At 51.6% G+C, this 22,505-nt stretch overlaps 1 protein-coding gene across 1 annotated transcript in view; it reads left to right on the top strand.

The window, feature by feature from the left end:
* Nucleotides 1-2,656: 2,656 nt before the first annotated feature.
* epoa (erythropoietin a) overlaps nucleotides 2,657-22,505 on the top strand; it is a 47,509-nt gene continuing 27,660 nt past the window's right edge. The window contains exons 1-2 of the mRNA XM_038786926.1: nucleotides 2,657-2,929; nucleotides 18,965-19,095. Coding sequence (XP_038642854.1) covers nucleotides 2,851-2,929; nucleotides 18,965-19,095 — 210 coding nt within the window. The 5' untranslated portion in view covers nucleotides 2,657-2,850. The remainder of the gene's footprint in view (nucleotides 2,930-18,964; nucleotides 19,096-22,505) is intronic.

The following is a 22,505-nucleotide window of genomic DNA, read 5'->3' as shown; positions in this document are numbered from 1 at the left end:
CCCCCGGTGGCGATGCCGACCGCCACCCCAGCAAAATTCGGCGCCGTGCAATCAGAGAGGCGAAGGCCAAGACATCGGCCTTCCTCCTCTCCATGAGCTCCGGCTTCTCTGAAACCCCAAATATCGCCACCAAAGGGTCCAGGTCCACCTCCTCCTCCACTATCCTGGCTAACACTCTCGCCCAGAATCTTCCCAATTTTTCGCAACCCCAAAACATGTGCGCACGATTCGCTGGCCCCCGCCCACACCTCTCACTACTCATCTGCTACCCCCTGAAAGAACCCACTCCCTCTCGCCCGAGTCATATGCACCCTGTGCACCACCTTAAACTGTATCAGGCTCATCCTCGCACAAGAGGAGGTCCCTTTTACCCTTCGCAGTGCCTCACTCCATACTCCCCAATTGATCTCCATTCCCAACTCCGCTTCCCATTTCTCCTTGATCTTCACCAACCGCTCGCCTCCCTGCTCCCCCAGCCACTTGTATATATCCCCAATTCTTCCCTCCCCTTCCACATCCGGAAGCAGCAGACGCTCCAGCAGGGTGTATCCTGGCAACCGAGGGAACCCCCTCCAGACCTTTCGTTCAAAGTCCCTAACCTGTAGATACCTGAACTCACTCCCCTCGGCAGCTCTACCCTCTCCCTTAGCTCCTCCAGACTGGCAAACCCATAATAGACAGTGTTAAAGCTAAGATTAATTGTATTAGTGGGAAATATGTCTTTTGGATGTTAGAAATCGTGTCGGAAACCCTTGAGCTTTTTTTTTGGTCACAAATATTCAAGGGACTATTAACTAATCAGTAAAGAACATAGGCACATTTGCTGTCCCTCGGTTCGACTGAAGTGATTCGCCCGTAAAGCGAGGACAGGTGAAGTGAGGTGGGAGCTGATCGCTCACAACACTGACTGTGAGAGCTGTGAGCTCCCTCTGTGTCCAGGGTGTCTCCTATTTCAATTTGTTTTGATCGTTTGAAGTTGATGACAGTTCTATTAATATATAAATGATTCAGCATTTTCTATAACTCGTTAGGAAATATTCGGCGTGTGTTAAATATGTTGAATCTTATTCGTGGGGTCGTGGTTCGTGAACGAGGCCAATTTCAATCTGGAGGTACACTGAGGTGAAGGAGGGCCACTCATGTGGATCACTCACCAGCCTGGGATGCCCATCACTGCTTTACACTTAGTCCCTTAAGAAAAGGGGTTAGGTGAATGGGACATCCTGAATTCTCCCACTGCGTACCCGAACAGGCGCCGGAATGTGGCCACTAGGGGATTTTCACAGTAACTTCATTGCAGTGTTAATGTGAGCCCACTTGTGACACTAATAGCCACACTTGGAGTATAGTGTTCAATTCTGGTCGCCACACTACCAGAAGGATGTGGAGGCTTTAGTGAGGGTGCAGAAGAGATTTACAAGGATGTTACCTGGTATGGAAGGCATTAGCTATGAGGAGCGGTTGAATAAACTCGGTTTGTTCTCACTGGAACGACGGAGGTTGAGGGGGGCGACCTGATAGAGGTCTACAAAATTATGAGGGGCATGGACAGAGTGGATAGTGAGAGGCTTTTTCCCAGGGTAGAGGGGTCAATTACTAGGGGGGCATAGGTTTAAGGTGCGAGGGGCAAGGTTTAGAGGAGATGTATGCGGCAAGTTTTTTACACAGAGGGTAGTGGGTGCCTGGAACTCGCTGCCGGAGGAGGTGGTGGAAGCAGGGACGATAGTGATGTTTAAGGGGCATCTTGACAAATACATGAACCCTGTATCGTCATATCCAAAACTTCATAGTCCTCTTCCGGGCAGCACGGTAGCATTGTGGATAGCACAATCGCTTCACAGCTCCAGGGTCCCAGGTTCGATTCCCGGCTTGGGTCACTGTCTGTGCGGAGTCAGCACATCCTCCCCGTGTGTGTGCGTGGGTTTCCTCCAGGTGCTCCGGTTTCCTCCCACAGTCACAAAGATGTGCGGGTTAGGGTGGATTTGCCGTGATAAATTGCCCCTTAGTGTCCAAAATTGCCCTTAGTGTTGGGTGGGGTTACTGGGTTATGGGGATAGGGTGGAGGTGTTGACCTTGGGTAGGGTGCTCTTTCCAAGAGCCGGTGCAGACTTGATGGGCCGAATGGCCTCCTTCTGCACTGTAAATTCTATGATTCAATCACATTCCTTGAGTTTCCATGGTCGATCCTGGGAATAGAGGGATACGGACCCAGGAAGTGTAGAAGATTTAAGTTTAGACAGGCAGCAAGGTTGGCAGGGGCTTGGAGGGCCGAAGGGCCTGTTCTTGTGCTGTACTTTGTTTTTTATTATTGGTATCATTTAGATGGCCTGAATTTGTTTCTGTGTGTGTGTGTGTGTGTGTCTTGGGTGTTTTTCTGATTGTGCATATGTGTGGGTCTGGGCAAATGCTGGATGACCCCTTCAGATCGCCCAGTGCTTTCTGCTTTTCCTTCACATGCACACGCTGGGATTTAATCCATCCTCCTGTCTGTGACAGAGGCTTTGGGAGAACCTTTCACCCCCCTGTGCTCTCTCTCTCTCTCTCTGGTTTCGCAAACAGTCACACACACACAGACAGCGAGAGAGAGAGAGAGAGAGAGACAGAGAGGAGCTTGGAATACAAAACCAGTCAGCCCTCCAAAAAAAACGGAGAGAACTTTTTTTTTTGGCTTGTTTTTTTTTTGTGTGTGGGTGTTTGTTGCAAGGGAGATTTTGCAAACAAACTGATGTGTCCAGCCTCCCCGCCCGAGCAGCCTCCGGAAATAAAGGGGAGTTTAAAAATCGCGAACCTGGGCTGGGGATTTTCGCAGCCAATTTGTGCCTCTGCTTTTCCAACGTGCAACACTGCCCAATGGGAAACTGGTTCGTACATGGCAGCTCAAGGAATGTGATTGAAGAGGACTATGAAGTTTTGGATATGAGGATACAGGGTAAGTGCAGGGAAGGGTCGCTTCGTAAAGCGGGAGGGTTGGGTGAAAGGGTTAAACACACACATGCACTGCCTGTGTGTAAGTGCTGGGGGAAGGTTGCAACAAGGTGGCTGTGCAGCTCAGCAGTGTGAATTTCACCTTGTCATTTCACTTGCTCCCCCCCCCCTCCCCCCCAATCTTACCTGTCCCTTTTGAACAATGGTTACAGCAAAATCAATAGAGAACCTGTCACTTTAGGGTGCCCCACTTTCTGGGGTGGCTGGATTGTTGGGGAGGGTGGTGGGTGAGTGGATGGGTGGGGGGGGGGGGGGGTGCAGGGAGAAGAATGTTGCTCTGAGCAGCAGCAGCTTTTGGACAGGTAGACTGGGACAAAGCTGCCCAGCGGGTGTGACGTTGACAATTTATATTCGCGGGAAAGCTGCCCGTCGTGCCCGCGCTGGCCATCGAGCACAGTGGTTGGCACTGGGGCTTCACCGCGCCAGGGTCCCGGGTTCGATTCCCGGCTTGGGGGGTCACTGTCTGTTGCGGAGTCTGCACGTTCTCCCCGTGGGTTTCCTCCGGGTGCTCCGGTTTCCTCCCGCAAGTCCCGAAAGACGTGCTTGTTGGGTGAATTGGACATTCTGAATTCTCCCTCTGTGTACCCGAACAGGCACCGGAATGTGGCGACTAGGGGCTTTTCACAGTAACTTCATTGCAGTGTTAATGTCAGCCTTCTTGTGACACTGATAAAGATTGTTATTATCTAATCCCATTCTCAAGCCTTTAGCCTTGTTCGCTGCAGCATTTCAGCTAAATATTTCTTGGATGTGGCCAGGATTCCTGCTTCAGGCAACGAGTTCCACATTCCCGTCATCCCTGAGTGAGAACGTTTTTCCTCAGATCGCCTCTAACTTTCCTTCCCCTCACCTTAAATCTAAACCCCCTGCTTTGTGATCGAAGGGTGGTTAGGAAGGACCTAGTCCCCTCTCCCTGCCCCTCATCATTTTGTACACCTCCCAGGTGTAGAGACACGTTGGGGCAGAAGGAGCATTGATTATGTCTGTTCCCATTGCTCGCTTTACCTGAACAGGGTGGCTAGGCTGGAATCAGAGGGTGCAGCTGGAACGGTGGGGGGGGGGGGGGGGGGGGGGGGGCACGGCTGACTAGGATTCTGCCCCACTCTTACCGCCTGTCACGGAGTTGCTGGTTGGGTTTCAGAGGTTGAAAGTCAGCCCGTCACAAGGGCAACAGAGAATCAGGGATACGTCACAGCGGGTTAGCACTGCGGCCTCACGGCGCCAGGGTCCCGGGTTCTGTTCCGATCTCGGGTGACTGTCTGTGCGGAGTCTGCACCTTATCCCCGCGTCTGCGTGGGTTTCCTCCGGGTGCTCCGGTTTCCTCCCACAGTCCAAAGATATGCAGGTTATTGGGCGGGCACGGCGGCGCAGTGGTTGGCACTGTTGCCTCAAGGCGCCGAGGACCCGGGTTCGATCCCGGGTCACTGTCCGTGTGGAGTTGCACATTCTCCCCGTGTTTGCGTGGGTTTCACCCCCACAACCCAAACGATGTGCAGGATAGGTGGATTGGCCACGCTAAATTGCCCCTTAGTGTCCAAGGATGTGTAGGTTAGGTGGGGTTACAGGAATAGGGTGGGCCTAGGTAGACTGCGCTTTCAGAGGGTCGGTGCAGACCTGATAGGCCGAATGGCCTCCATCTGCACCATAGGGTTCCTATGATTCTATGAAACACACGGTAGCACAGTGGTTAGCAAAGTTGCTTCACGGCTCCAGGGTCCCAGGTTCGATTCCCGGCTTGGGTCACTGTCTGTGCGGAGTCTGCACGTCCTCCCCCGTGTGTGCGTGGGTTTCCTCCGGGTGCTCCGGTTTCCTCCCACAGTCCAAAGATGTGCGGGTTAGGGTGGATTGGCCGTGATAAATTGTCCCTTAGTGTCCAAAACAGGTTTGGTGAAGTTACTGGGTTATGGGGATAGTAGGGTGCTCTTGCCAGACTCGATGGTCCGAATGGCCTCCTTCTGCACTGTAAATTCTATCAGCGGAGCAGCCATGACCTGATTGAATGGTGCAGCATGATCGAAGGACCAAATGGCCGATTCCAGCTTTGAACTTCCATGTGCTGTAGGTGTAACAGTGCTGTTAAAGAGGGCATTCCAGGATTTTGGCCCCAGCGACAGTGAAGGAACGGCCGATATATTTCCCAGTCAGGGTGGGTAGTGACTGGGAATGGAACCTCCAGGTGGTGGGGTTCCCAGGTATCTGCTGCTCTTGTCCTTCTAGATGGTAGAGGCCGTGGGTTTGGAAGGTGCTGCCTCAGGAGCCTTGGTGAGTTGCTGCAGTGCATCTTGTAGACGGTACACACGGCTGGTACTGTGCATCGGTGGTGGAGGGGGCGGCTGTTGGAGGTGGTGGGTGGGTTTGGATAAATACTTGAAGGGGAGAAAATCGTTGGGCTATGGGGAAAGATTGGGGGAAGAGGAATTTAGAATAATTGGATGGCTCTTTCAAAGACCTAACGCAGGCACAACGACCTGAATTGGCCTCCTCCTGTCATTAACAAAAGTGAGAGGCAGAGACTGAAGGAGCAAGGGTCAGAGCTCAGTGACTGAAGGACTCTGTTCGTGATGATCACAGATTATAGAATTTACAGAAGGAGGCCATTCGGCCCATCGAGCCTGCACTGGCTCCTGGAAAGAGCACCCTACCCAAGGTCAACACCTCCACCCTATCCCCATAACCCAGCAACCCCACCCAACACTAAGGGCAATTTTGGACACTAAGGGGCAATTTATCACGGCCAATCCACCCTAACCTTTTTAAAAATAAATTTAGAGTACCCAATTCGTTTTCCAATTAAGGGGCAATTTAGCGTGGCCAATCCACCTAACCTGCACATCTTTTGGGTTGTGGGGGCGAAACCCACGCAGACACGGGGAGAATGTGCAAACTCCACACGGACAGTGACCCAGAGCCGGGATCGAACCCGGGACCTCGGCGCCGTGAGGCTGCAGGGCTAACCCACTGCGCCACCCTGCTGCCCCAATCCACCCTAACCTGCACATCTTTGGACTGCGGGAGGAAACCGGAGCGCCCGGAGGAAACCCACGCAGACACGGGGGAGGACGTGCAGACTCCGCACAGACAGCGACCCGAGCCGGGAATCGAACCTGGAGCTGTGAAGCAACTGCGCGAACCACTGTGCTACCGTGCTGCCCATGATGCAGTGAAACTGTATGTGGGTGGGGGGGTGGGGGGGAGAATGCATGGCGTCTACTGCACTGTCGTGTTCCTACAGCACATTTATTGCAACACCTACAACGTATGAGCAAGTATTAAATGAGGTGGTCATGTAAAACAGCGGGCAGAAGGGTCGAAGAGGTAGGATTATGGAGGTCACTGGGGAATTTAAAAGTCAGGACTTTGAACTCTACACTGAAGGTCAGAAATGGTTAAGGTGAATGCTGTGTTGGATATAATTTGGACTGCAGTGTTTGAGAGGCGATGCATTCATTTCAGTGTGAAACGTCACCTACTCTGATGCCTTTATCGTGAACACAGCTCCAAGTGGCTCTCGCAACCTCGCCAAGGGCGACGGATAATTTCACTGCGGTCTCGCCCTCCTTGACGAAAGTGGCACTGTCGTCACTCCTGGAGGGGCTGGCTCTCTCGGCGTGCGCGCACGTCTTTTGTTTTCCCGAGGCCGATTCCTTTTTGGGGAGGCGGGAGGAGCTGAGCTCCTGCTGTACATCATGCAACTGCCAGGGGGGAAGGCGATCTGGCTGTGCGGAATCGTCCGTGAGCTGTCGCCCGGGCAGGATGATCTGCTGCTGCGGCCGTGCAGTCCGAGGTAGGTGGGCTCCGAGCACGCCTGCTGGGAAGGCGGATGGTGGAGCCTGTCGAGTGAGGGATGGGTTGGAATCTGGAACCCAGGGGCGAGCGGAGAAGACTGTTGAGCTAAGAAAGAAAGGCTTGCATTTAAATAGCGCCTTTCAGCTCATTAACTCTGCTTTACAGCTAATAAAGCACTTTTTAAATGTAGCTATTGCTGTAATGGCTGGAGCTCATTTAGTAGGCTGGTTTAGCACAGTGGGCTAAATCGCTGGCTTTTGAAGCAGACCAAGGCAGCAGCGCAGGTTCAATTCCCACACCAGCCTCCCCGAACAGGCGCCGGAATGTGGCGACTAGGGGCTGGTTTAGCACACTGGGCTAAATAGCTGGCTTTTGAAGCAGACCAAGGCAGGCCAGCAGCACGGTTCGATTCCCGTACCAGCCTCCCCCGAACAGGCGCCGGAATGTGGCGACTAGGGGCTTTTGACAGTCACTTCATTTGAAGCCTACTCGTGGCAATGAGCGATTTTCATTCCATTTCATTTTCATCCAGGTAATCAGTGCTGACTGATGCACATTGAGGAGTAGGTTTCTGGCCTGGAATGCACTGCCAAGTGAGGCGGTGGGGGAAGATACGTTGGCGACCTTTTAAGACCTATCCGGATAGACGCATGAACAGACGGGGTATAGAAGGATACAGACACGTGATCGGCGCGGGCTTGGAGGGCTGAAGGGCCTCTTCCTGTGCTGTACTGTTCCTTGTTTGAACGCTCCCCCAAATGGCTCATTGGCCAAATGCACGACCCGGCGGGTAGATCCGGTGTTCAGACCAGAAAATTGGTTCTCAGACCAAAGCCGTTGGTCGGTCTTGACCTGGGTAGAAATAGGGGCAGCGGTTGGCTTCATTTGGATCAGCCAGAGGGTGTTGGGGGTGGATCATTCAGTGTCCCTGTTGTTGCAGTGATGTCCAGTGACCCTGATTTGAAAGTGCCTGCATGTGGACATTGGGGGCAGAGAGGACGCCGCTCCGCTGTTACAGTGAAGCGGTAGATTAGTCCGCGAATATCCGTGAACGAAGTTCACCGGCCAGCAATAAGCAAATGGCCAGGCAGCACTGTGTTGTTTTTTTTTTTAATGAGTGGTTGCATTGAGAAACTCGATGACGCGTGGAAAAATGTTTCAACGCAGCGAGTGGTCGGGGTGAGAAGTAAGCTGCCTGAGAGTGTGTGGTGAAGGTAGGGACAATCGGGGCATCCAAGCGGGAACTGGCGGGCAGCACGGCGGCACAGTGGGTTAGCACTGCTGCCTCACGGCGCTGAGGTCCCAGGTTCGATCCCGGCCCCGGGTCACTGCCCGTGTGGAGTTTGCACATTCTCCCCGTGTCTGCGTAGGTTTCACCCCCACAACCCAAAGATGTGGCAGGGTAGGTGGATTGGCCGCGCTAAATTGCCCCTTAATTGGAAAAAAATGAATTGGGTGCTCTAAATTTTATTTTTTTTAAAAGAAGAGGGGATTGGATTGTCAGCTGAACTGTGGGGAAAAGGCAGGGGAGCGGCACTCGGCGAATCGTTCCTTTGGAGAGCAGCACATCTAGACGGGCCGATTGTCCTCCTTCTGTGCTGCAGCTGTTCTGTGAAAAACAGCAGCTCATTTGTCCACAGCAAGCTCCCACAACCAGCAATGTAATAATGACCAGTTCGTGGATATTAGTTGAGGGATGTATACCGACCCACGATACCAAGATGGTCATCTTCAAAACAGGAAGGTTCGAGACCAGATGGCACCTCTGATTGACGGTGCATCCAGAAGATTCCGGGTTCAGGCCCTTCGGCCCCCCCCAGCCTGCGCCGATCCAGATCCTTTATCTAATTCTGTCGCCTATTTTCCAAGGATCTACTTCCAAGGGCTGTTTAGCACAGGGCTAAATCGCTGGCTTTGAAAGCAGACCAAGGCAGGCCAGCAGCACGGTTCGATTCCCGTACCGGCCTCCCCAAACAGGCGCCGGAATGTGGCGACTAGGGGCTTTTCACAGTAACTTCATTTGAAGCCTACTCGTGACAATAAGCGATTTTCATTTCATTCAAATCATTTCGGACAGAAATGAGGAGACATTTCTTCACCCAAAGGAGTGGCGAGCCTGTGGAATTCACTACCACAGGACGTAGTTGATGCTGAAACATTGAATATATTCAAGAGGCGGCTGGATATAGCACTTGGGGCGAAGGTAATGGGGGAGAAAGGTTATGGGGAGAAAGCAGGATTAGGCTATTGAGTTGGATGATCAGCCATGATCGTGATAAAGGCTCAAAGGGCCAAAAGGCCTCCTCCTGCTCCTCTCTTCTGCGTGATTATTTATGTATCTACCACTGTCATTGCGGGACTCCCTTGGGGCCGCCAATCTAGATCTTTGTACTCGAGTGATTCGATTAGGATTTGAATGCAAGAACATTTGGGTCCAGAGGCTAGAGTAGTCTCAACTAAACCAGGGCTGAACTGGGAACACTAGCTCTCCAGAGCTGAGACCCATTCTATTACTCATTCAACTAGAACCATCGGACCTTCCTACCCCATATAGTTCAGCTACCTACTGAATAAATGCACTGAGCCAGTTGAAAGCTCTCCCCATTGAAATGAAAAATGAAAATGGCTTATTGTCAAGAGTAGGCTTCAATGAAGTTGCTGTGAAAAGCCCCTAGTTGCCACATTCCGGCGCCTGTCCGTGGAGGCTGGTACGGGAATCGAACCGTGCTGCTGGCCTGCCTTGGTCTGCATTAAAAGCCAGCGATTTAGCCCAGTGAGCTAAACCAGCCCCTGATTGCACAGTATCCCTGGATAATAGTAGCGGGCTTAGACAATTACAACAAAAGATTGTAATTCATATCATAACTTTAACATAGTAAATCATCTTGGGCTGCTCTCTGGGATCGTAATCAAACAAATCTCCCCCTGTGGGAGAGTCGGGGACCAGAGGGCAGAATCTCAGAGCGAGGGGGGGGGGGGTCGCCCATTTCAGACAGAATGAGGAGGAATTTCTTCTCCCAGAGTGAATCTGTGGAATTCTTTACCGCAGAGAACTGTAGAGGCCGGGGCGTTAAGTGTGTTCAAGGCCGAGATTGTTAATCAGTGAGGGGATCCAGGGTTACGGGGAGAAGGCGGGAAAGTGGAGTTGAGGATTATCGTTGAGGATTATCCTGTCAGTCACAATCTCATGAATGGTGGATCAGACCCGATGGGCCAAATGGCCGACTTCTGCTCCTACCTCTTATAAAAGAACAAAGAAAATTACAGCACAGGAACAGGCCCTTCGGCCCTCCCAGCCTGCGCTGATCCAGATCCTTTATCTAAACCTGTCTCCTATTTTCCAAGGTCTACTTCCCTCTGTTCCCGCCCGTTCATATACCTGTCCAGATGCATCTTAAATGATGCTATCGTGCCCGCCTCTACCACCTCCGCTGGTAAAGCGTTCCAGGCACCCACCACCCTCTGCGTAAAAAACTTTCCACGCACATCTCCCTTAAACTTTCCCCCTCTCACCTTGAAATCGTGACCCCTTGTAACTGACACCCCCACTCTTGGGAAAAGCTTGTTGCTATCCACCCTGTCCATACCTCTCATAATTTTGTAGACCTCAATCAGGTCCCCCCTCAACCTCCGTCTTTCCAACGAAAACAATCCTAATCTACTCAACCTTTCTTCATAGCTAGCACCCTCCATACCAGGCAACATCCTGGTGAACCTCCTCTACACCCTCTCCAAAGCATCCACATCCTTCTGGTAATGTGGCGACCAGAACTGCACGCAGTATTCCAAATGTGGCCTAACCAAAGTCCTGTACAACTGTAACATGACCTGCCAACTCTTGTACTCAATATCCCGTCCGATGAAGGCAAGCATGCTGTATGCCTTCTTGACCACTCTATCAACCTGCGTTGCCACCTTCAGGGTACAATGGACCTGAACTCCCAGATCTCTCTTATGGTCGGTTGAATCAAAAGATTCCTTAACGGAGGGAGGAGGCAGAAGTGGGAATTTTAGAGAATGAAGGGATCGTACCCCGGAGCTGGATGGCGGGTAGGTAGGTATATCCACCAATTGGTGTCGCTACTACTGTCAGTCAACAGCGTGGTGTGAGGAAATACGGGAGTGTAGACATTGACTAATTCCTCTTTTTGACTTTGTCCTGCTCGTGGGTTGGCCAACGAGGCTTTGGAATTTGTCATCAAGGGATTCTTGTCCTCTTGTGCCGTGATCATGGTGGAAAGCTAGAGTAAGCAGCCGATAGTTGTCGAGGTGAATGACGTGGAGAAATCTAAGGAGAAATAAGATAAGTGCATCAGGAGAAAGGAATAAAAGGATATGTTGGTAGAGTTGATGGTGAGGGACAAAGAGAGGCCCCTGCAGAGCATAGGCAGTGGTCTAGGCCAAATAGCTTGTTTCCGTGTTTCATTCTGTGATCTGAAACCTAGAACATAGAACAGTACAGCACAGAACAGGCCCTTCGGCCCTCAATGTTGTGCCGAGCCATGATCACCCTACTCAACCCACGTATCCACCCTATACCCGTAGCCCAACAACCCCCCCCCTTATCCTTACTTTTATTAGGACACTACGGGCAATTTATCATGGCCAATCCACCTAACCCGCACATCTTTGGACTGTGGGAGGAAACCGGAGCACCCGGAGGAAACCCACGCACACAGGGGGAGGACGTGCAGACTCCACACAGACAGTGACCCAGCCGGGAATCGAACCTGGGACCCTGGAGCTGTGAAGCATTTATGCTAACCACCATGCTACCCCTGCACTCATAAAACGGGCTAGCGACGGCTCTCTCCTTATATTGACACTACGTGGGACTCCTATTAATTTACTTCCCAATGTGCGTCAGGCACAACATTTGGATCCTTCTTGCTGCAGTGGCCCCTGGGAAATTGGCATTGGAAAACCTCGCTACCAGCTTTTTAAATGGACGATGTACGCCACACCCCCCCCCCCCCCCCCGGCTCTTTTAGGGTTTCGAAACACCCCATTGACAGGTTAAGTCAGATAATCAGGTGTTATTTACTCGTACAATATTACACAGAGATGCAGTGAGATGCAACAAGATACGGAGGTTATGACATTTTGAACCAAACAATAGAACCAATCGGCACAGAAGAGTACCCTTTTTAGAACTTATTTATGATTTGACAAGTGACACGATGGCTGGGAAAATTAGACTCGTGTGGCCTTTTCTAAGGCAATTGGGTGATGAGAAGTATGTCCGTGCGGTTGATCCCTGAAAGTTGCCACCCAGGTTGAGAGGGTTGTTAAGAAGCCGTACGGTGTGTTGGCTTTTATTGGTAGAGGAATTGAGTTTCGGAGCCATGAGGTCATGTTGCAGCTGCACAAAACTCTGGTGCGGCCGCATTTGGAGTATTGCGTGCAGTTCTGGTAGCCACATTATAGGAAGGATGTGGAAGCATTAGAAAGGGTACAGAGGAGATTTACCAGGATGTTGCCTGGTATGGAGGGAAGATCTTATGAGGAAAGGCTGAGGGATGAGGCTGTTTTCGTTAGAGAGAAGAAGGTTAAGAGGTGACTTAATTGAGGCACACAAGATGATTAGATAGGGTGAACAGTGAGAGCCTTTTTCCTCGGATGGTGATGTCCAGCACGAGGGGACATAGCTTTAAATTGAGGGGAGATAGATATAGGACAGATGTCAGAGGTAGGTTCTTTACTCAGAGAGTAGTAAGGGCGTGGAATGCCCTGCCTGCAACAGTAGTGGACTCGCCAACACTAAACGCATTCAAATGGTCATTGGATAGACATATGGACGATAAGGGAATAGTGTAGATGGGCTTTAGAGGGGTTTCACAGGTCGGCGCAACATCGAGGGCCGAAGGGCCTGTACTGCGCTGTAATGTTCTATGTTGGGGCCTTCAACCAGAACTAAAACCTAAATAACATTTTGCCCGTGTTTTATGCAGGGGGAATAATTTTGCATTTAAGACATTTTTTAAAAAATCAGTCGTCAAACTAAAGACACACGAGATCCTACACCTTCAGATCATTTTAAAATCCTACGAACAGAAGCAGGCCCACTCGGCCCCTCGAGCCTGCTCTGCCATTCAGCAAGATCACGGCCGATCCAATTGTAACCTCGACCCCGTTGCGACCTACTGATAACCTTTCACCCTACTGATAACCTTTCACCCTACTGATAACCTTTCACCCTACTGATAACCTTTCACCCCCACCCCTTGTTAATCAAGAATCTATCCAGCTCTACCTCAGAAAAAGATTCCAAGATTCTGCTTCCACTGCCTTTTGAGAAAGAGTTCCAGGAAATCACCCTCTGGGAGGGAGAAAGAATTTTCCTCACCTCCGTCTTAACTGGGTGACCCCCTTATTTTTAAACATTGACCCCCCCCCCCCTACATCTAGATTCTCCCACAAGAGGAAACATCCTTTCCACATTCACCCTGACAACACCCTCTCAGGGTCTTAAAGGTTTCGATCGCGTCGCCTCTCACTCTTCAAGCTCCAGCAGACACAAACCCAACCTTTCCTCATCAGACAGCCCGGCCGTTCCCGGGATTAGTCGGGTAAACCCTCTCCGACATATATGCATCTTCCCTTCGATGTGCACCTGTATTAGGGGATGTACGGTAGGACCTACACTACAGGTTCGCCGGTAGCCCCTGCCGGCTAGCTCCGCCCACAAGGAGCCAAATAAATATGCGTGCCCCCCTCCTGATCGGCCATTTTGCCAGCTGCAGTAGGAGGCCGCGCATCTGACTGTAATAAAGCCACAGTTGTACCAATCTGAGTCTTTCGTGCAATTGATCGTGCATCGCACAACACCCCACATGTGGCCTCACCAATGCCCTGTACGACTGGGGCAGAACCTCCGTACTTTCGTAATCCATTCCCCCTCACAATAACATTTTTGGTGGTATAAAAGCTCCAGGGGCCCGGGAAAGCTAAGTTTAACAATATTGAATTAGTTAACATCGAGTAGAGGCCGCACCGCTGCTTACGACTCAAAAGATCCCATTTGGGACTATCGGACGTGGCGATCCCAGTTGGGGCCGGCTTTTAGAGGCGATGTTACGAGCATCGGCTGGGCGGGCCTCCGCCCACTAGGGGGGGAGTTGGTACTCCCACCATCCCCGGGGGGGAGGGGGTTGATCAATGTGTGTGCCCTTAGGTCTCGGGAGGAGGATTATTATCATTATCTTTCCTAATCACTTGCTGCATGTGCATACCAACCTTATTACTCATAAATGGTAATCAGCGAGTTTGCATTTGACTACTCCAGGGTCGGTCAATCTGCGTACGTGAGCATTTCAAACGATCAACCTGGCTTCCTTTTCTTTTTCCGAAAGAAGGAACATTTCTGAAAAGTGGCAGGGGTGGAAAGAAAGTTAGCCAGGGCAGCCAGAGTGCAGAGTGATTAGCACTGTCGCTTCACAGCTCCAGGGTCCCAGTTTCGATTCCCGGCTTGGGTCACTGCCTGTGCGGAGTCTGCACGTTCTCCCCTGTGTCTGTGTGGGTTTCCTCCAAACTGTCCAAAGATGTACAGGGTAAGGCGGAATGGCCGTGATAAATTACCTCTTTGATGGAACCATCAATTCACCAGACACGTGTTTCCGATATGAATCTAGGCTTTAATCGACTTACTTCAGAGCCAGCCTGTTACCCATTGATGAACTCTTAGTGAACTCAGGCTGACTCTGGACAAGGGTATTTATACAGCAGCACTAGGGGGAGGAGTTGTGGGCGGAGCACAGGGTGGAGCCCAGTACATGTTCCTGAGTACTCCCAGAGCTACTCCCCCTAGTGGTTGGATAACGCAACTGCGCTTACAAAGACGGTGTGAATTATCATATCAAATATATTACATTCACCACACTCTTAGTGTCCAAAAAGATTGGGTGGGGTTACGGGGATAGGGTGGAGGTGTGGTCTTAAGTCGGGTACTTTTTCTGAGGGCCGGTGCAGCCTCGATGGGCTGAATGGCCTCCTTCTCCACTGTAAATTCTATTAAAAAAAACATTTGGTTATCTTCATCGACGTTTGAACTGCTGCGATTTTCGGGGGTGTCGAGACCACCGGCTACAGCCAGGCAGGGGTCTGGTTATTATGGACATGTTCATAGGCGGTTACAGCACAGAAGGAGGCCATTCGGCCCATCGTGTCCACCCCATTCAACAAAGACCTGACTACCAGAATTCCATTTTCCAGGGCTTGACCCCCACCCCTGGCTGTTACGGCGGCGCGAGTGAATATCTGAGCGCTTCTTAAACGTTACCAGAGTTTCTGACTCAGTCCCCCTTTCAGGCAGCGAGATCCTCCGCCTCCTCCGTGGGTGTCAGGGTCTGATCGTTTGGCAAGCGTCATTATGGAGGCAGCACGGTAGCACTGTGGATAGCACAATCGCTTCCCAGCTCCAGGGTCCCAGGTTCGATTCCCGGCTTGGGGTCACTGTGCGGAGTCTGCACGTCCTCCCCGTGTCTGCGTGGGTTTCCTCCGGGTGCTCCGGTTTCCTCCCACAGTCCAAAGATGTGCAGGTTAGGGTGGATTGGCCGTGCTAAATCGCCCTTAATGTCCAAAATTGCCCTTAGTGTTGGGTGGGGGTTACTGGGTTATGGGGATAGGGTGGAGTTGTTGACCTTGGGTAGGGTGCTCTTTCCAAGAGCTGGTGCAGACTCGATGGGCTGAATGGCCTCCTTCTGCACTGTAAATTCTATGAACTATCTATATGGAAGCAATTTGGAGGTGGAGGGTGGAGATAGGCCTCTTTGGTTTCGTCCATTCAGGCTTGGTCTGGCTTCCATGCCCTGCCCCCGGGCCCGACCTGCTGATTTGGTCATTGACGACTTGTATCCCAACCCCCCCCCCCCCCCCCCCCCCCCCCCCCACCCTTTTAAATGGTGTACCAGCCAAACAGAGTTCTTGCTCACTGCCTGATCAGGCAGTCAGTTGGCTGCGGCCAACCCCCTGATTGCAGCCCGCGTGGGTGGCTTTTCGCGCAAGGGTTAGTGAGCGACAAGAGACGAGATGTACTGCGATCTGCTGAGGCACTGTGGGGGGGGAGCGGGGAGCTTGGCAACACTCGCAAGGTCACTGCGAACCTAAAACAGAAAGCTGTAAAAACACAAGAATGACCACAAAACGTGACACTGCGCAGACCCTTCCTTTTGCAGAGGATTGCTCGGCGCGCAAGACATAGAACATAGAACACTACAGCGCAGTACGGGCCCTTCGGCCCTCGATGTTGCGCCGACCTGTGAAACCATCTGAAGCCTATCTGACCTACACTATTCCATTTTCATCCATCTGTCTATCCAGTGACCACTTAAATGCCCTTAAAGTTGGCGAGTCTACTACTGTTGCAGGCAGGGCGTTCCACACCCCTACTACTCTCTGAGTAAAGAAACTGCCTCTGACATCTGTCCTATATCTATCACCCCTCAATTTAAAGCTATGTCCCCTCGACATAAGACTGCATCTTACCCAGAGGACCGTGGAAACATTGCGGTGCAGAAAGAGGCCATTCGGCCCATGTTTCCTGCGCTGGCCGAAAACAAACGAGATAATAGAAACGGGCCGCTCATTTCAATCCCATTTTCCAACAGTTAGTCCGTAGCCTTGCTCCATGATGCACAATCAATGGACACGAAACGTAGGTGAAGTCTGAAATGAAAGGCTTTAATCAGCAAGAAGTGAGCCCCGGCAGCAGACGTACAGAAATGGCCTAGCTGCTGGGGAACACGTGTTCTTATACCCCGCCTCGTAGGCGGAGCTATCTTCCTCTTAGCCAATAGGAATACAGAGAACACGATACTTGGGCCAATGGGCAGCGAGCCCTCTGCACCAATGGCAGCTCACACTCCCAGATACTGTAATACCCCTAGTCATACTACCACACTCCAATGCAGATCCAGGTATCTTTCTGATGAATTGAGTGTTTCAGTCTCACCCGTCAACTTAGGCAGTGAATGGCTGCCACCGCTGGGTGAAAAATGTTTTCCTCAACTCCCCTTCTAATCCTTCTGTCAATCATCTTAAATCTATGTCCCCCAGTAATTGACCCCTCAACTCGTGGGGAAACGAGCTTTTCCTGTTTACCCTGTCCCGGCCCCTTCGTAGTTATGCCCACCTCAATCAGGGCGCCCCCTCAGCCTCCTCTAGTTTTCAGGAAAACGACCCCAGCCGATACGTGGGCAGCACGTTAGCACACGTGGCTTCACAGCGCCAGGGTCTCAGGTTCGATTGGGGTAGCACAAGTGGCTAGCACTGTAGATTCACAGCTCCAGGGTCCCAGGTTCGATTCCCGGCTTGGGTCACTGTCTGTGCGGAGTCTGCACGTCCTCCCCGTGTCTGCGTGGGTTTCCTCCGGGTGCTCCGGTTTCCTCCCACAGTCCAAAGATGTGCAGGTTAGGTGGATTGGCCATGATAAATCGCCCTTAGTGTCCAAAATTGTCCTTAGTGTTGGGTGGGGTGACTGGGTTATGGGGATAGGGTGGAGGTGTGAGCCGGTGCAGACTCAATGGGCCGAATGGCCTCCTTCTGCACTGTAAATTCTATGACATAAAGGGAAGCATTCCATCTGCTTTCCTGACCACCCTGCCCACCTGTCCTGCCACCTTCAAGGACCTGTGGAAAGTCACTCCTAATGTCTCTCACTTCATGGATCATAGAACCTACAGTGCAGAAGGAGGCCATTCGGCCCATCGAGTCTGCACCGGCCCTTACAAAGAGCTCCCTACTCAAGCCCACGTTTCTACCCGATCCCCGTAACCCCCTCCTAACCTTTTGGACACTAAGGGGCAATTTATCACAGCCAATCCACCCTAACCCGCACATCTTTGGACTGTGGGAGGAAACCAGAGCACCCGGAGGGAACCCACGCACACACGGGGAGGACGTGCAGACTCCACACAGACAATGACCCGAGGCTGGGAATGGAACCTGGGACCCTGGAGCTGGGAAGCAACCAGTATGCTACCGTGCTGCCCACTACACCTCTCAATGGGCGGGATTCTCACCCCCCTTCCCCGTCTCTCCCCCATGCCATGATTTGCAGAGGGGGCCCGTCATTGGCTGGTGGTGGGACCCAATGATCGTGCTGCTGAGCGGATGGAAAATCCCAGCCAATATCTTCATGCTTATTGAGCATCCCCTTGCTCTGTTTGCCCTCTCCGACCTTAAGCATAAACTCATGAGAGCCATTGGAGGGGAGCATCTGATTCTCTCAGTGTGGTTTTGGGGAGTGCAAAATCTATATTCTAACTCACTGACCCAGAACTCTCACTCCCCTAGGCCAACTGAGGGGACCTTCCACAACCTTGGGTGATCTAGTATGATTCAGCAACGCTGATCCTAATTTGTCAGCGAGGAACAATAGGGGACCATTCAGCCCATTGAAGGTGCCTTTTCAACGAACCTTGGACCATAAGTTAGCCACCCTCAAAGAGGTTATGTCAATGGGGAACTCAGTTAGGCCTCCTCCTCCACAGGTAACCATGGTCAAAATGTTGTGATATCCACCTGGCATTGCAGTGTACATACTCTTCCCATTAGCACCCGCGGAACAAGAAAATTATATTCCCAAAGTCATCTTGTTTCCACTTTGTTTCCAACCCGAGACTGACCCCTCCATTTGTTGGGCGTGTGGTGACCACAGATGGGAGCCAACCAGCTGAATCAGTCCTGGGCCCTTAGCTTTGGGGCACCGCACACTGTCCGGCCGGGCCTCCGGCGTGAGGTGGCTCCTCCTCAAGTCTGCCTTCCTTCCACGGCGCCGAGGGCCCGGGTTCGAATCCCGGCCCCGGGTCACCGTCCGTGCGGAGTTTGCACGCTCTCCCTGCGTCTGCGTGGGTCTCAACCCCCCCCCCCCCCCAGGGTGTAGGCGGATTGGCCACGCTGAATTGGACGTTTTATTAAAAATAAAAGTCTGCATTCCTTGTAACAAAGTACTTGGGTTCCCTTTGATACCTTCCTGGAGCAAGACTCTGTCGATACTGTGTGCATTGTGGCACCGGCCCATCCCCCTATACACTGCACCCCCCCCCCCTCTCTCCCCCCCCCCCCCCCCCCCCCCCCTCGCCAGAGGTTATATTGATGCACACAATTATGTCGTAACTTTGGTCACATGTTAACTGATGGTTCTTTTCCTTCTCTTTCCCCCCTCCCCCCCACCCCGCCCTCCCTCCAACCCAAGGACTTTTTGCTCTCCTAGTGATGTTACTCGGTTACATAAAGCCAGCCAAGTCGATTCCACTCCATCCAATCTGTGACATCCGGGTGCTGGACAAGTTCATTAGAGAGGCAAAGGATGCTGCAGATTCAACGGTACGCCCTCGTCTGGCCTGCATTACGCGCACGGCCGTGACTTTCAACTGTGTTTGGGGCTCAGACACTCGGTATCAACGTCAAAGCCAGAGCTCTGCTTAAGAACAAGATTAGCTCGAGGTCACCACGGCAGTAACTTCTTGTGGGGTAGTTTAGAATCCGCTGGGTATGATGAGTATGTGTGCATTGTGTCGCCGTCTGGCCCTCCGAGTCCCTCCGAAGCAATGGACACTTGGGTGAGATCCCGTGGAGGCGGTGGGCAGAGGGGGGGGGGTCGGTGGTGGCAGAGTGGGTTAGCACTGCTGCCTCTTCGCGCCAGGGACCCAGGTTCAATTCCGGCCTTGGGTGACCGTCTGCGTGGAGTTTGTACGTTCTCCCCCGTGTGTGCGTGGGTTTCCTCCGGGTGCTCCGGTTTCCTCCCACAGTCCAAAGATGTGCGGGTTAGGTGGATTGGCCGTGCTAAAATTGCTCCTTGGTGTCCAAAGATGTGCAGGTTAGGTGGGGGTGACGGGGATAGGGCGGGGGGGGGGGGGGTGGGCATATGTAAAGTGTACTTTCAGACGGTTGGTGCAGACTCGATGGGCCGAATGGCCTCCTTCTACACTGTAGGTCTTCTATGAATTCTTCTGTAGAAACTAGACCAAAATATTCCCATCTCCTGTGAGGCCCCACAATGCAACTCGAACTGGCGATGTCGAAATTAGCACAAATGGAAAAGTAACGTCAAGCTCGATATCAGTGAAAATGGCAGTAGTATAAGATTATCATCCCCGGGATTTGAAAGGAAATGGGTTATTTGACTGACTTTTTATGCTATTAAGGAAAATAGCACAGTGGTTAGCACTGCTGCCTGACAGCGCCAGGGACCAGGGGTTCAATTCCGGCCTTGGATGACTGTCTGTGCGGAGTCTGCACGTTCTCCCCGTGTGTGCGTGGGTTTCCTCCGGGTGCTCCGGTTTCCTCCCACAAGTCCAAAGGTGTGCAGGTTAGGTGGATTGGCCGTGATAAATTGTCCTTGGTGTCCACATGTGTGCAGGTTAGGTTGACTGGCCGTGCTAAATTGCCCCTTAGCATCCTGGGATGTGAAGGTTAGATTATGGGGCTGCAGGGATAGGGTGGGATATGGATCGGTGCAAACACGATGGGCCGAATGGCCTCCTTCTGTAGTGATTCCAGGATCCCAATGAGGTAGGATGAGGAGAGAGAAACTATATCTGTAGGATGGAGAGTCCAGGGTTAGGGGGGTAGAGTCAAAGATTGGAGACAGGAATGAAATTCGGAAGCATTTCTAAATGCAAAGATACAAAAGAAATTTGGAACACCTTCTGCAAATGGCAGATGATGCAGAATCAATTGCTAACCAATTGAGATTAATTAAATTTTTGTTCATGCAAAGGGACATGGGGCAAAGGTGGGTCTGTGGAGTTTGGTAGATAAGCCAAGATCACACTGATTGGGGGAACAGGCTCGAGGGGCTCAATGGTCTCCTCCTGCTCCGAATTCCATCTGTGGAGTCAGATGGCCATTCATTCCAACTTTGTGTTCCGAGTTTGTTTGGTCGTGAGAACTCCTTTTATTGATCGCTGTCTTCCACCCGTTCAGGGTCTTGCATTGAGTGGTTGGGGGGTGCATCTTTCCCAAGGCTTTCATCTGTTGTAAAATCCGAGGAATCCTGAAGGAATAAGGCCGTAAAGTGTATGAGAAGAATTAGGCCATTTGTCCCATCAAGCCCGCTCCGCCATTCAATCATGGCTGATATGTTTCTCATCCCCATAACCCCTGATCCCCTTATTGATCAAGAACCTATCTATCTCTGTCTTAAAGACACTCAGTGAATTGGCCCCCACAGCCTTCTGCGGCAAAGAGTTCCACAGATTCACCAGCCTCTGGCTGAAGAAATTCCTCCTCATCTTAAAGGGTCATCCCTTCAGTTTGAGGCTGTGCCCTCTGCTTCTAGTTTTTCCTACAAGTGGAAACATCCTCCCCATGTTAATTCGATCTACGCCCCTCAGTATTCTGTAAGTTTCAATAACATCTCCCCCCCCCCCCTCCCCATAACCTCCTAAACTCCATCCAGTACAGACCACTCCTCATACGACAAGCTCTTCATTCTTGTGAACCTCCTCTGGACCCTTTCCAAGGCCGGCACATCCTTCCTTAGATACGGGGCCCAAAACATAGAACATAGAACAGTACAGCACAGAACAGGCCCTTCGGCCCTCAATGTTGTGCCGAGCAATGATCACCCTACTTAAACCCACGTAACTCCTATACCCGTAACCCAACAATCCCCCCATTAACCTTACACTACGGGCAATTTAGCATGGCCAATCCACCTAACCTGCACATCTTTGGACTGTGGGAGGAAACCGGAGCACCCGGAGGAAACCCACGCACACACGGGGAGGACGTGCAGACTCCACACAGACAGTGACCCAGCCGGGAATCGAACCTGGGACCCTGGAGCTGTGAAACGTTAACGTGGTTCCCTCCCAAGGTTGTGTAAAAGCAAATTACTGCGGACGCTGAAACGAAAGAGAAAATGCTGGAAAATCTCAGCAGGTCTGGCAGCATCTGTAGAGAATCTCTTTCCCCTTGGTATCTGTGGCCATTAGCACCCGGTTTCCCTGGATCTCTGTGGCTTTGACTCATCTTTCATTCTCACTCCACAGTATTAAAATTCCCCAGTTTCTCTGTCTGTTAGCTTTGACAAAGAGTCACCTGGACTCGAAACGTTCGCTCTTTTCTCTCCCTACAGATGCTGCCGGACTTGCTGAGATTTTCCAGCATTTTCTCATCCCTCCCAAGGTTGTGCTGGGCGATGGGAAGCACTCCTTTGGAAATTTGCACCCCGCCATATTGTGTTGACACACTATAAACTTGGGGGTTCTTTAACACGTGGTGGCACCCAATCTTTTCCGCATTCAGGAATTCTATAAAATTCGATCAGCCATCCTGGGATTAAACTCCCAGCCAGCTGGCCCATGAGAGGACAGAAGTTCTGAACAGATGATTCAATCAGAGGCAGACTTTGAACCTTGCTGTTTGCTCTTCCCAGCAACCTGGAACATCTATCATCTGCCAAGGGATTACACAACGGTTAACACTCCCGGGTATTGAACATGCAACGGTGCAGAGATGTGACCCACTCCTCACCCCGTAGTTTGATGCATTCCGGCAGTGAGCCGCTGATCGGTTCACATCTGGAAGGTTCCAAAATTCAATTCTTGATCTGCCCCGTGCGAGCTGCTTTGCAACAGAAACATAGATTGAATCATAGAATTTACAGTGCAGAAGGAGGCCATTCGGCCCATCGAGTCTGCACTGGCCCTTACAAAGAGCAACCAACTCAAGCCCACGTAGCTACCCCATCCCCGTAACCCACACTTAATATTTTTTGGACACTGAGG

This window comes from Scyliorhinus canicula, chromosome 29 (assembly GCF_902713615.1).
Source record: "Scyliorhinus canicula chromosome 29, sScyCan1.1, whole genome shotgun sequence".
NCBI classification, from domain to species: Eukaryota; Metazoa; Chordata; class Chondrichthyes; order Carcharhiniformes; family Scyliorhinidae; genus Scyliorhinus; species Scyliorhinus canicula.
Note: the sequence above shows the minus strand (reverse complement) of the source record. Positions and strands in the feature narration are given on the sequence as shown.